Source organism: Orbicella franksi, chromosome 6 (assembly GCF_964199315.1).
Source record: "Orbicella franksi chromosome 6, jaOrbFran1.1, whole genome shotgun sequence".
Lineage (NCBI taxonomy): Eukaryota > Metazoa > Cnidaria > Anthozoa > Scleractinia > Merulinidae > Orbicella > Orbicella franksi.
This window is the reverse complement of record NC_138150.1, coordinates 16,980,466-16,995,478: the sequence shown is the minus strand read 5'-3', so window position 1 is coordinate 16,995,478 and position 15,013 is coordinate 16,980,466. Positions and strand designations below refer to the sequence as shown.

The 15,013-nt window shown below is 40.1% G+C and overlaps 2 protein-coding genes across 2 annotated transcripts; both read left to right on the top strand.

Annotated features, from left to right (window-relative positions):
- Positions 1-92: 92 nt before the first annotated feature.
- On the top strand, positions 93-9,863 carry LOC145491051 (uncharacterized). The gene is made up of 3 exons (XM_081470193.1): positions 93-1,611; positions 3,973-4,227; positions 6,642-9,863. The coding sequence occupies exons 1-3, from the start codon at positions 1,425-1,427 to the stop codon at positions 6,755-6,757; spliced, it is 558 nt and encodes a 185-aa protein (XP_081326319.1). The 5' UTR covers positions 93-1,424; the 3' UTR covers positions 6,758-9,863.
- A 609-nt stretch (positions 9,864-10,472) lies between these two features.
- Positions 10,473-12,490, top strand: LOC145490903 (vesicular inhibitory amino acid transporter-like). The gene has a single exon (XM_081470022.1). The coding sequence runs from the start codon at positions 10,811-10,813 to the stop codon at positions 12,125-12,127; it is 1,317 nt and encodes a 438-aa protein (XP_081326148.1). The 5' UTR covers positions 10,473-10,810; the 3' UTR covers positions 12,128-12,490.
- Positions 12,491-15,013: the final 2,523 nt, after the last annotated feature.

The following is a 15,013-nucleotide window of genomic DNA, read 5'->3' as shown; positions in this document are numbered from 1 at the left end:
CTTTGTAGCAACAAGATTTCCTTGTAATTTGTATCGAGGTTCAATTCATTATAATATATAAAAGGTCCCCGCCTTTTTCTCTACTCATTGTTCTTCGAGCTAACACCGTTCTTCGTACTTCTCTCCAAACTTCATCTAGTCAGAAGGCACAGTTAGAAAGCTAAATTAAATACCTGAAAATGAAGCGAACAACGCATGCGCAATTATGATGAGACGGGTCAACCATTTACATCAGCTCGCATGACGGAGCGCTCTCACCCCAATTTCCTGGCGCGCTAAGTAGAGAATGCAAATCCGGAAGACAGGAATGCTTTACATGCTGTCAATCGGAGGCCGAAACTCAAGGTAAAATGTTCGTTGGCTTAAGGCTTAGCGTATTTAATTAGGACATAAATTTTAGTTAATTCCCATCGAAGGGCATGCAACAGTTTAACAACATATATTTTTTAAGGTTGTGTCAGGAAGTGGGATGTCATATCACGACTCTCTTTTTTTAGAAAAATTAGTCTGTAATGGTAGTAGCTCACCTAAATAGTTAGAATGTATTTTACTTCCTCTCCAAAAATGAACAAGGAAACTAGACATAAATTTTGACAAATTTCTCAGTGGTTGATTGTCATTTGTGGCTCTCGACTAGGATTGGGATACCAGGCATCGCTTTCTCGAAATAAATGCTTATTTGTGATTTCGTGTTTTGATGCATAATGCAAGTCACAACTCTACTATTATGATGAGACTCTACAGTTATGACAGGGCGGAAAAAGGCACGTATAAGCGCCCTGGTTATGATGAGACGGGTCAACCATTTACATCAGCGCGCATGACGGAGCGCTCACACCGCAATATCCTGGCGCGCTAAGTAGAGTTAAAATCCGCCCAAGTTTCCGTGCCCCATACCTTTGACCAAATGAAATTCTTAAACAAGGTGTAGAGCCCGAGAAAAGAAAATCCAGCAAATCCTACGGCACGTATATACCTCGTTTAATCTTTCTAGTTCAATTGTTATTCAATCGTTTGTTAATTATACATTTGTTGGGCTCATCGAGGCAGCATCTGACTCATTTGGGTAAAATAGTTATTTCTGTTGTAACCATTAGTTTGTTATCACGCAACGCTTCTTGAGTGACATTGCGTGATGAACCAAATGATGGAAAATTGAGATAAGGGTCAAGAATGTTTTATCACGACCTCGACGATATGAAAGAAGATATGTGTAAAGACGTATCTAACGGTTGTAATGTCTCGACTAAGACTAATAAATTGTGATTGGTTAAATAGCAAAAGGGGGGCTCCCCGATTATTAAATCATAGTAAATAAATACTTTACAACATCTCGCTATACTTAGACGAAGTCCACAGTTGACTGATAGCAAAACTGCTTCACTTGCGAAACGAATAAGGAAATTTTGCAGTGTTGTGAGACAATGAAGTTCTCATTAGGGTCGCTCGGTTTCTTTGCCTTTGTTTTCCTGTCATTTATTCAAGGAGGAAATCTGCGGCCTCCTCTATGCAAAGATGGCAAGTTCTATGAAGACAGCGTGTTTGACTATTTTAACTGCTCGCTTTGTCTTGAGCAACCCCACTACAGCAACTGTAATTTCTGTTGTTCGGGTAAGTAGTTTTTAATTTTTATGAAATACTAGAGTTTCCTCTTCAATTTAAGTGATTTTCATCTGTCCCAAGAGAACAAATCGCAAAATTCCTTTTGCGTTTTTGCAAGTCAGCACCTCCGCGTTAAATCTTAATTAAGTTTTTTATCACAGGTTTTTCTTTAACCGAGAGCGACAGAGATCAGCTACGACTTGATAGAACTTTAAGGTGATTCGCATTTTTCTATGGTGCGGCAACTTTTTCGACAAAAAATTAAGATTTCAATAAAATCCTACCAGGAATTCGGTGGGAAATACACCTCTTTTGCTTGAACTCCCATGCAGCTTATGCTTGGTAAGCACTTCTAAAAATGCCCTATGAGTTAATACACCCATATATCTATGATGCAATGACCTCTGTATTAGCTTGAATTGCAGCATCATGAATAGAGATCGATTTCGGCGCGCGCTCTCTATAGCTGCGTAGGTGCGGCGTCGTTCTAGCTTTGAAATAAAAAAAATTTGACGGGGAGGTTTTATACTTCGATTTGAATGATTTTTGTCCTTTGAGGTTTAAGTGAAGTGTTTTTATTCTCACTGGGCGCAGACCTAGTTTCTTTGTAACTAAATTTTCACTGGTTGAAACTGATGCGACATTCTTGAAATTAGTCAGCGCGTGTGGAACATTTATGTAATTTGATCTAACTTGCCACAAAAGTGAAATGTAGGGCTCTTTAGACATAGGAACCTTAGGCCCAGTTCAGACGCCGAACTTTTCATGAGCCGAACTTAATTCGAATTTGGACCGACCCAAATTATCAAAAGTACACCTGTTGATTCAGACGTCGAACTTAATTCGCCGAACTTTATTTAGTTTAAACCAAAACACATCGAAATGTCGGCGATTTTCAGGCAAAGTAAAAACTGCTTGTAAAATACGTTATAATAAGTTATACATTAGGTTCGATTCATGAAAAGTTCGACGTCTGAATCAAAGCCGTTCCAAAGCCGAAATTCCCGGCTGAGCTAGGTGGGAAGAACGGCTGGGCCGTTCCAAATTCAAATAGCCGTTCTTAACTGATTCAGACGCCGAACTTTTCATGTACTTAATTCAGTATATTTGGTTCGGCTCATGAAAAGTTCGGCGTCTGAACTGGGCCTTAGCCTGTGCAGCTTGGCGGTTTAAGCAATTTTTTAAAGCAATTTGGGATCCTTGCCGCACAAAAAGCAAAACTGACAGTGAATTTTCTCGCGATTCCTTCGGTAAAATTCCGTAAAATTTGGTAGATTGGTAGCAAATAGTTTACTTTAGTCGGAGCTCGTTTTTCAGGGAAATCTATAAGACCAGATTTTTTGTAGCGGTAAAAGACATAAGTTTGAAAATATCGAAAAAACTGCCTTTACAAACCCCACTTTTTTCGTGTTTAAAATTCGCATTCCGCTGGAAGCGATGTGATGTAAAGATTTTGGAAGATTTCACCCAAGGAAATTCATGAAAATCACAAATAAAGCCATAAAAACAGTAAAAAACACATTTGTTTGGGCATTTATAATTTAAGACTAAATCTCAACATTTTAACAGAGATGATAGCAAAACACTAATTGATCATTGCTTATTACATGTAATAAGTTTGAGAGGACTAGGTGTGAAAGCGAATGCAAAAACATCATTCAAAACTTAACACTTGCGCGCGCAACGCCATAAATGATTACCTTATGGAACCACCTTAAAAACCGCCAAGCTACGCAGGCTATGCGAATCTACAATCTTCAATGACTTCAATGAATCTTGGTCTCAATCTAACGAGAAATAAAACCTCTCTTTCCCCAAAAAAATCAATGAGTGTCTAATTGTTCACTTTTTGGGGAAAAGGCGAGATTACACTGCTTAAGGGCAAACGCAACGACTTCCACAAAACTTTTGTCGAATCTGGACTTATCCGAAACGCCCGCCATTATTCAGAAAATCGCCCTACAAGCCGAGTCTGGAAAGTACTTCCAAAATATGGTTTTTTCCCCGATTTGGGGGGAAAAAATGGCGGCGTTCTGAGCATGCGCATTCAAGTTAACCTGGACTCTTCTTTTCGCCCGCCCCGGTTCAGCCCCTATATGGGGCCGGAAGAAAGGAGAGCACGGTTCACGATTTTACTCCAAGTGGCACTCCATAGCACTGGTCTTCGCGCGCGCGCGAGCCCAGTATCGTGATTATTTCTTATTTCTTATTTTCACTTTTCAGACGAAAAGTTCGATTTATTTGTCTTTATCTTCTTTCTAAGATGTGATTTTGGTGATGCATTACAGGATATTAAGCTAAAGGTCGAGGCCTAGTAAAATAAACGATTCTCGTACAAATATTGATAGGAATAACTATCTTTTTCCACAGCAACGGTAAATTCAACAACTCCCTTGTCTGCTAAGACGGCCAAACCCACGCTTTTGAAAAACAATCCGCCACCAAGTACCACAGGGTCAGACATCGTTGGAAGCTTTCCAAATCAAGTGGCTACAGAGATGAAAATCTTCATTATCTTCAGCTTCATTTTAGTCGGATTCGTGACAGTGCTTGTAATAGCTGCCTCGTTGGCGTTTGCAATCAAGTGCTACAGGAAAAAGAAGAAGTGGAAACTAAGGTCGTCAAGTGAGTAGGATACTTTCTATCGACCTTTTTGGCAGGCCTATTAAGCGATACAACTGAAAAAATTTTTCTGGCTCACGATGCCTGAGAATTAACAAATTGACGTCAGTTCTTCAAGCGTCTGTCCTGTTATTGATCATGAATTTCGTCATAACATTAATAGCCGAGTGGATCCGCAGACTACTTTGACAATGTTATGACGAAATTCATTGTCAATAACAGGACAGACGCATTAAAAACTGACATCAGTTTGTTTTTTACGATAACAAATTGTCAAATTGTCCGCCCTCGCTGTTTGGCGCATCGCATAAATTATAAATTGACGTGTCTGTCCGCTTATACGCATTAAAAATTAGCCAATCAGCGCGCGAGAATTTCTGCAGTTATCGTAAAAACAGAATCTGACAGAACTAAAGTGCATCTAACCCCCAAATTTTTTTTCGCTAAAACAAATCTAGACTTTATTTGAAGCATTTGGGCGAAGAAATTTTTGAATTTGGTTGAATCCTCGATTTTCTATGCCCTTTCAAAGTCGCGCTTGAAGTGTTTCACGACCGCGTTTTAGGGAGTCTGGGGCGGTGGTACCTGATGACGTCTAACCAGGAACCAAACACACTAGCGGCTCAGTTAACCCTCTCTATTTGCTCGAGAAAATGGAACACAAAACTAATCGTTCCGATGTATTTTGGGACTAAAACGTCCAAGTTTTGTCTCAGAATCATTTCTTTTTCGTCACTGGGGTCAGAGTTAAGTTTCGATTCGGAAGACTCCGAAATAAACTTCGATCGAGCACGTTCGACAACTGTGAACTCACTGCTTAGAGCTTTGAGAGCAATTTACAATATTTCAAGCGACGAAGGGGAAGACTTCTTTGCGGACGAGCTGCTTATATATTAGGAATGGAAAGCTAGATACGAAGTGGAGGAGCAGGCAAACGAAAAGCAGGGAAGAAAACTCAAGGACTGCTTTGGATGGTAAGTTCGTCAACTAAACATAAGATTTCCACGCGTGTTTATAGCCCGTTTACATTTGTCCTTAGCGAGAATGTATTTTGTCAAGGTGTGATTGTTCTGTTAAATCCAGTTCGTGTTTTACTTTCAGTTGAATGCTTCATGTTTATAAGAGCGATGTACGTGTTACAGTTTTCGAGACTTGATGACCTCCAAAACCTTGGTTTCGATCGATTGAAAATCGTATTGTTTGGACCTGTATTTTTGAAGCTGCAGGAAGCAAGGCGGAAGGAAACATTTCATACAATTACCGATTTCACATTGTCACACGTTTTAAGTCGTAACTCCAAATAACCAATGTAAATTGTTCTCAAAGTTTGCAGTGAAATTCTTCGGATAAGCGAAAAGGATGTGTTCCCTAAGCGGTCCGCAGATAATGTTACGCGGTCATATTTTCGACGCTATTGCACAGAATCTTTGTCGCACTGCTGATTTCCAAACCTTCGAAAAACTCTGCGAGTCTAACAATTTTGTTGTCATGTAAATCTAAAGGATTAATCTTCGACTTTCATCTAAACCGAAAGAGAAATAAGTGTTGGTTAGCGGCGTACAGTTGCGATCTATTTACATATCAGTATAACGCTTCTTGATCATGATCGGATCACACAACTTTGCCGGTTATGTTATAAATACTGCGGGATTGGAAGATATAAGTTGTCTGTAGTATTTCTACAAATTGCTGGTTAACTTTAAGCAAAAAATTTATGAAAATAGCGTTCGAAAGTCTGCGGAACAAATTCCAGTGAGAGTTCTTCAATGGTTCTCACAGATTCAGCTAGATTCAGTTCCCTTGTTTCGGTTCGACAAAATCAACCATCGTTTACGTCTTTATAACACCATTAGCCGATCATCGTCAGTAAATTGTACAGTATACCTTTCTTTAAATCTGGAATATTGCTGCAACAGCAGATAGCACCTCTGGAAGGCTTTTCTGCGCACTTTTCGAATGTGTATTGCACCATCCTGAAGGAAATGAGAGGACGTGAGATCCAACCTTCCTGGGTAGACGTCACACGAGCCGCTGGACCCATTCTCCTCAAACTCGGTCGTGAAACAAAATGGCGGTGTTTTAGAGCTATTTTCGAGATTTCGTCGGGGCACAGAAAATCGAGGATTTAACGGAATCCAAAAATTTTTTCGCAGAACTATTTCAAATAACAAGTAGATCCGTTTTAGCGGAAAAAAATTTTGGGGTTAGGTGCACCTGAGGTGAGGCGAGTTGGTGAAACAAGAGCCAGTAAAGACAAGGCATTTATGTTGAGGTACGAAGGAAATTTCACCACTGAAAAAATGTTTTAAGTTGCCAGTGGTAGCCATTCAAACTGTAAAGCTAAAAACTGAGAAATATGGGGTTAATTGAGTTTAGGTAGTAAATGAATCTATTTTATACTTTTGTTTTAATCCCAGATGTCAAACTTGGAATGCAGGAGACCCAGCTTAGCACATCATCACCAATGGTGATGGGTCATCCACTTGGTGAACCTGTGCCCCAGAGTCTAGAAATCAGCAGGGATAGAGAATAAGTTTGATGAAAAACAAGTTCTGAAGTGAAATTGGAAGAAGTAAAATATTTTCCTGCGAAGATTTCTACAGTTCATTTCCTCGGGATTTAACTGATCCCAAAAAGGCGTGGGAGATTAGAACGTAGAACTTGACGAAGGTTTTTAGTTATGAAAATGAGATTAACTTGACGACAGCTTTTATAGCAGTAGGGAAATAATTTATTTCGCAGTCTCATGATCGCTTCAAGTGTGAAACTCGGGTAACTGTAGTTTCTCTTTTTAATTTGCACTTTGCTCTGCATGTATTTGTATCAAGCTCTTCTACGATTGTGTGAAACCACTTCTATTTTTCCTTGTTTATTTAGCTTCTTTCTATATATACGTACTTGTTGCTCGTGTTATTTGTACACTTCTTTGCGCAATCCAGAAATAGAGTATTCATCACTGGTCAGTCCAGCTCAATCTGTGTCCAGTTACCAAAAAAAATGAAAAAAGCGTATAAAAGCTGGACAAATGAATGAATAAACGAATGACTATTGACTGACTGACTGACTGACTAACTGACTGCCCGAAAGCCTGACCACCTGACTGCCTGACTGCCTAACTGCCTGACTGCCTGATTGCCTGACTGACTGACTGACTGACTGGCTAACCGCCTGCCTACCTGCCTACCTGCCTGCATGCCTGCATGCGTGTATGCGTGCATGCCTGTCTGGCTGACTCCCTACCTGCCTGCCTACCTGCCTGCCTGCCTGCCTACCTGCCTGCCTGCCTACCTGCCTACCTGCCTACCTGCCTACCTGCCTACCTGCCTACCTGCCTACCTGCCTACCTGCCTACCTGCCTATCTGCCTACCTGCCTGCATGCCTGCCTGCCTGACGGACAGACTGTTGGACTGTCTGACTGACTAAATGACTGACTAACTGACTGACTGACTGACTGACTGGCTAACTGACTGCCTGCCTGCCTGAATGTCTGACTGACTGGCTGACAAGCCTGATGACTAACTGCATGACTGCATGACTTTGTAACTGCATGACTGCATGACTGCTTGACTGACTAACTGAATGAATGAGCGAATGCCTGATTGAGTGAATGACTGACTGAATGAATAAATCCACGAATGAATGAAATGAACTAGGGGAATATCTTTATTCAAATTGTATGTGTAAATTTCAAAGAGCGGTAAAGAGTACTAATGGGAATACAAGTGTGTAAATCAGTTAAAATACCAAACTTAAATTAATTTATTAAAAAAGGGCTTAAAATATGTACGCTATTTACATATTTACTCATGTGTATAAAATGCTAAGAAAAGTTCAAAAGGCTTTCTAACATATAGGAGAAAGCGGAAAAGGTTGAATAAAACTTTTTAAACCGACCTAGTTTCGACTCATGCAGTAGTCCTTGTTAATTTTACTCATTGACCAATCCTTCCCATTTTAGCTTTTCCTTTACTTGGACAGTTCCCCATAGCCAGATGAAATTTCTTTTTACTCTAATGTAACTCCACTTCTTACTCAATTTTCCATTTATCTCTAGTTTCACCGTTCCTACCAGCTACCCTCCCTACTACAAACGCCTACTTCCCGATGCCCTTTGCCCGGGGGGGATACTGCCATATATGGGCTATATAGGTATGTGCCGCTGTGAAGGGTATGGTTTTCAAGCAGTTTACTCTAGGATAGGGTATATAAATCAGAGCGTTTGGGTCTAGAATAGGGTATCATTTTTCACAAAACTGACTAGTTGGTTGAAGATGTTATCTAAACTAAGGAAACCTGGAATTGCCACTCAAAAATATAAAAAAATCAAATCGGCAAGTTTAAATTTACGCAAATCAGCCTCAACAGTGTCGATAGATGGGAAGATTTGGGGAGTTTACTCTAGTATACGGTAGCAAAATTCAGCTGAACTAGCTCTGATATAGGCAAAGGGTTCCAGGGTCCCAGCGGCTCATCCCCACCCAGAAATTCCCAAAGTACCCCCCGGGAAACAAACAAACTAAGGATCAAAGAGATGACGCTAAACTGTAAGGTTTATTTGCTGCTGACCAGCGTGCCACTGGCAGTCATTAAAATATCAAAAATAACAGGATTCCTGAGGTCATCAGAGCCTCGGTTGGTTCCCTATTGAATCATCAAAAAATCCGCGTGTAGCCAGATGAGGTGTGGTGAAGTGATCTTTAGTAAGTGGTCGCTTATTTATTCTGTAATAAAAGTGCTGCGCTCGTGATCTGATTGCTCAGTGATCTGGCTGGGCGAAACTTCTGGTATTTTTTGAACAGTAATGGCCTGCGCGACATAACTACTCGCTCAAAGAGGGTCGACTGTAGTACAACATCTGTAAGTCTCTTTACTTGACAATTTATGCCTACTTATTTTTGCCGGTACTCTCCGGTACTCTCCTCATCCGCGTACCCCGTTACACTGCAAGAAACAAAGAAATTATGAAAGATTTGATGACTGTATTAAGAGGTTTTTAGCATTTCCAGGCTAAAGATAAACGGTGAATCGGAGGAAGAGTGCTAACTAGTAGAGAAGAAGCCATAACACTGTATGTTTTCAAGGACAGAAACTGAACAATTAACAACGAGTTTGCGACTCAGAACAAAAATTGATGTATTTTTCTTTTATAGTCTGGGTTCTCTTTTTTCTTGGCTCAGTAGTATTAAATTTTGCGATTTTTTTCCAAAACGCGAACATCGCGAACGTACACGCGCGAAGATTAGTAAGAATAAGGTAGGCAGCGTTCAAGTTGAAGAGTAGAAGCAAAAGCCACTAAACTATTTGACGCAAGGGGACACTTGAACTTACTGGCGTTCCACAAATTCGTATAGTTGTTGGCCTTTTCATACAGAACATACCTGCTATGAGGCCGGGGAACGCGAGACCTGTCAGAATTCGTCTACCTGTCGATTTCAACGCTTTCATTCCTTTCGGCAATAAGGGACCCATTTCATTGAGAACATGGCACTTTCGTTTCCTTCTTCGGTCGTGCAAAACCTTAAGATACGGTTAATTATGTAGGGCGGCCGCTATTAATATTACTCAATCATCGGAGCGCAGAGCGCCAAATACGTGTAGTACAACCACACTGTTGTAGGGCCTTGTTGTACTCAATCGAAACGGCCAAAATTAAAGTAGTCGGGTTTTTCTTCATGATGGGTTTTGCGTTTTGGGTTTTGGGGAAATAGATCTCAGAGTTCATACGTGTTCCCCACAATGGTGTCGGTACCTGTCATCGCACGCCATAAGCATGGGAGTGAAAACGTCAGGTTAATTAAATAAATAAATAAATAAATATCTTAATTGACTACTCCCCCAATGGGGTTTTTCAGGGCCAATGAAATCAAATGATGAAACAAATAATGCAAATCAACATAACATGGTTAAAAATCCCAACTGGCGGGAGGCAGACCAGTTGGCTATTTACAAGCATGACCGAGGAGTTGAACTAGGGTCTAGCGAGAAACAACTCCAGCTAAGTGGTCAGAGCGGGACTTGAATCCGCGACCTCCGGATTTCAAGTCCGGCGCCCTAACCACTCGGCCACGCTGCCTCCTCACTCTCAATCAAGTTCATTCAAAAAACGATGTCTTGAGATCGATAAAAACAACTAAAAAGAAAGTTTTCTTTGGTATTTCCATTAATCTAAGCTTCATTAGGCAATGACTCAGGTACTTCTTTGTTATGGAAATTTAAACTTTTCTCGTGACTAGAGGAAGGGATTTTATAAAACACTTGGACGCGCAGCCGGTCACGGGTGACTGTCTAACAAAGACGAAGTCAACATGCGGTGTGTTCCGCTACCTTGTAATCAAGTTATAAATATCACTCAATAAACTCCTCACATTGTTTCTACAATATCTAGATGTGGATCTATCCATGCAAAAGACTCAATCATTGAATCATTGTAAACCCGGCACGAGATGTAATCCTCCGGTTAAAGCATCGTAACAGCGCCCGAATTGATATCTGACATGAAGCTGAGCGAATTTGAAGTGAACAATATTTGCGAAAAAAAAAAAAAACTTGATTGAAAGTGATACAATTAGTGGCCACGACCTTGCTATGAGTGAGTCTAGAGCATCTTCGCCCCTTTTGGCGAAAGGAACCAAACCTGACCAAGAGGACGCCGAAAAAGAGTTAGACAACAAAACGTCTTCTCTTCAAGCGTTTTTCAACATTTTTAATGCTAACATGGGCACGGGAGTCCTCGCCATGCCATATGTTATACGCTTGACCGGTTATTGGGGAATTATTCTCATAATTCTCGTCGCTGCTCTGGGAAATTACACAGGAAAACTCCTGATCTACTGTCTGCGAGAGGACACGGCTTATGAAAATCTTTCTAAGTCGACCTACGCTGACCTAGGTGAGGCATTTTGGCCACGCTACGGCCGTGTTATGGTTCATATCACCAATTTTTTTGAGCAATTTTCGCATTGCACTCTGTTTCTGATCATGTGTGGAACTGTGTTACATCATACGTTCCCGGATAGCTTCGTGTCGGAGAGCGTTTGGATCGCCGTGGTGTCCATTGCTGTGCTGCCGTGTGCGGGCGTACGCACGATGAAGCACATTTCATGGATCAGTCTCTTGACCGTTATTGTCGCTCTGGTCACTTCAACCTGTGTGCTGGTATATGCTTTGGCTCATTATCAGCAATGGAGGACACACGAACTAGCTTCGTTGAGGTTCAAAGAAATGTCCATCGCCATGGGAATAATCGTGGTGACGTATTCCTCGCAGGCTTATCTACCGATCATTGAGAAGTCCATGCGATACCCAGGAAAGTTCAACGCCATCATGGATTTCACCTACATGCTTGTTACCATTATCAAGTTCAACTATGGAATCCTAGTGTTCTTTTGTTTTCGAGAACATACCGAGCAGATTATGACATTAAGTGTTCCGCATGGCGCTTTTCGCATCTCTCTTTCCTTGGCAGTTATCTTGACGGCGCTTTTGTTTTACGTTGTTCCTATGTTTACTCTTTATGACATTTTTGAACACCACCTCAATATTCCTCTGTTTGCCGAAATGAAAGACGAACCATTGGGGTGCAACAAAAAATCAACGCCAAAATTGGTGTTCAGGTTCGTTTTTATCTTGCTCTCGACTCTAGTTGCAATGTTCGTGCCACACTTCGGTTTACTGATGGCCTTTGTCGGAGGTTTTACTGGCACTATTTTGGTTTTGATTTATCCTTGTCTTTTTCATATTAAGCTTCATTACTCTACTATGCCTTGGTATCACATATTATTCGATCTATCTATAGCTGTGTTTGGTATCGTAGGCTGCGTCTGTGGAGTGGTGTTTTCTTCCATTCAGATCTTTAAAGAGTATGATTTTCATAGAATGTGGGGAATCGAACCCGATGAGTAACGAATAACCTGGTTTCACAGCATTTTTGTTTTGAAAGAGAGAAAAAACAATGTTTTTATCTTTTACATGTAAGTATCCGGGGAGAATGTTCAAGATTGAAATCTACACTGACTTCAGACTGGCGTCATCATGAAAGCAATAATATAGGAATTAATTCTGATAATAATTAGTCGCCAATGGAGAAATCTTTTCAGAATTTCCTTCTTTCGTTTCATTGCCAGTAAACTTCAGGTTAGAAAACATATTTTTCTTGTCACGGTGGCACTATTAAAGAATAAATTTTCACCCAGAAAAATACTTATTTAGCACTTGTGTTAGCAGTTCCAGTCCCCTACCAAGTATGAAATATGCATATTTACGTTAAAGCGGTTTTTGATTGAGTGTCTAAAACTAAACCCAAAGTAATCACTCTGACCAATCACAAAGAACAGAGAGGACGTTCAGAGACAATCCTGTGAACCAATCAAAATTTGATACAGATTAAAGTAATTGAAAATTACTTTCAACACTCAAGTAAAAACCACCTTTTTCAACATTTGTTATGGACAGTTTTCTAATGGCATTCATAACACTTAACTACTCCTATTCACGATTAATGTGATGCAGTAAGCTCCCCATATGCCACACCTACACGATAAAAAAACTAATTAATTCACTGACATAATCAATACAGTCTTTTGCTTTTATCGTGAAAAATCGGACCTAGGTGCACGCGTGGAGAATAATTATCATTTACCGAGGGAAGTTGTTTAATAACTTTCATTTATATGTGTACTGAATAACTTTTGTCACAGAAATAATCTTTTTATTTTCTTGTTTCTTTGTTCGTTTGCTTGGTTCTGAAAAACGGTTGTATTTTTTTATGCAGAGCTGTCTTCAAGCAATATTATCGTAGTCATTTCGTACATACATATATTGTAAATTATTTATTGTGCAATTAAGTACTAGTGGAAACAAGTAAGAAAATTGAAAGTGCATGCTTAAATGGAAAACTGTATTGGTGAAAATGTTAAAATAAAGGACCTTCTGATCTATGTTGGAGGAATGGAGTTTCCCTCTTGAGTCATTACCAGCTATAAGGAAATGAATTATGCAATTTGCTTTCAGTTTTAGCTTGGATTTGTTATTTTGTTGTCAGGTTCTGTTTAACAATTGACGAAAGTTCTCATTACGGGGCATCAGTTTTTCACCACACTCATTTATTTTGTCGTAACGTAGCTGATGTTGCCTGTCGTGTCCATACATTTGTAAAACACAATAATAATTGATAATATTAGTTATTTAAGGTCGAAGACGTATGAAGTGACTGCTCAATCTTCGGAGCCAGAGGACCCTGTTGAAAACGCTCGACAAAATAGTGCTAAAATATAAAACAAGGTAAAGTGTAAACTATACGTCTAAAAATCAAGTCAAACCTAACTAAACAGATTGTAATTGGTCAACAAAAACCTTTGAGGCGAATAGAAATAGACGCCGTAAAGAATTTTGATAAATTTATATTCCTAAAAACCATGAACAAGTGTTAAAGATACACCCTTTAAATTCTACCATACTACTGATGCATTCACGAAAATTAGCAATGGATTTACTTTGTTTAACTGAGTATGGTAAATTGTCCCAGTAATACAAACAATATTAGATGAAAGTGGATTATGTAAGTAAGAACTACTATACGGTATTTCGTTACGTCATGGTCATTACCTCTTTTACGAGATACCGAGAACACCACTTACGCAGCATGATAAAAAGAAAAAAATAAACACAAGTAGCAGGGCAAGCCCACCAAAGGACTTCTGAACTAAAGAAAATGACGTAATGCATCGCCTATACTAAATCAAGCGCGTAGAGGCGAGGCTAAGTAGCTCAACGAAAGGTAATCTTTCTATACCTTTACGCTGTTTACAAGAAGTTTAAGTATAAAGACTTAACCAAAAATTATAGTTTTAAAATTATCCAAGGAGTACACTAAAAAGGGTAACAGGATAACAAAGGATAATAACAGTAGAAGGTGTAATGACACAACAAGGTGTAACAGTAGATGGTGTAGTAACAAAAGGTGAATAGTAACAGTAAAAGGTGCAGTAACAGTAGAAAGTGTAGTAACAGAAGAAGCTGTAATACCAGTAGAAGTTGTAGTAACAGTAGAAGGTGCAGTAACAGTGCTTCACAAATTTACACTGCACCTCAGTCGCAAGTAGCCACAAGTTGAACTTACGTAGAGACTTGCGTTGGGTGGCCAAACGGACTCGCAAGTTTTCTCGCAAGTACACACAGGTCGCAAAAAACCCCATTTCAAGGCAGACATATGCTGTATTTCATTGGCTAATAATAGGTTAATGGACGTCACTCAACTTGCGTTGACTTGGGTTGGGTGGCCAGACGGTGAAAAACTTGCGTCGACTTGCGTGCAAATTTGATCTCGACCAAAGTGAGCGCAAGTCATCGCAAGCCAAAGCAAGTGCACGCAAGGCCTGGCCAAACGGAGTCGCAAGTAGACGCAAGTTGATAACTTGCGTCTACTTGCGAGTCCGTTTGGCCAGGGCTGTACTATTTAAGAAATGGTAAGCGTGCAGCGTGCAACTATCGAGTTATGGATGCACGCAGGAGGTTGCAGTAAGCACGAAAGAATCGCGATGAGTCGCACCAGGCGATAGCCGAGTGCGACTCTAACTTCTTTCGTGCTTGGCAAACCTCCCAAGTGCATCCATAACTCGATAATTGCATGCTGCACGCTTACCATTTCTTTTAGAACATTGAGACTTTTAACATCTTTACATGGAGTCAAAAGCACGATCAACCGTGCGAAAATGTTCATTCAAATATCTGACAAGGCGACACAACAACATTTTTCTTGGATCGCGGTAAGTTAGTTTACGTTTTCTCGAT

Excerpts from the sequence above, each read along its gene's own strand:
- LOC145490903 (XM_081470022.1), top strand. The coding sequence starts at position 10,811 with ATGAGTGAGTCTAGAGCATCTTCGCCCCTTTTGGCGAAAGGAACCAAA.
- LOC145491051 (XM_081470193.1), top strand. The coding sequence starts at position 1,425 with ATGAAGTTCTCATTAGGGTCGCTCGGTTTCTTTGCCTTTGTTTTCCTG. Across the intron at positions 1,612-3,972 it reads CTGTAATTTCTGTTGTTCGG|CAACGGTAAATTCAACAACT; the intron begins GTAAGTAGTTTT and ends CTTTTTCCACAG. Across the intron at positions 4,228-6,641 it reads GTGGAAACTAAGGTCGTCAA|ATGTCAAACTTGGAATGCAG; the intron begins GTGAGTAGGATA and ends TTTTAATCCCAG.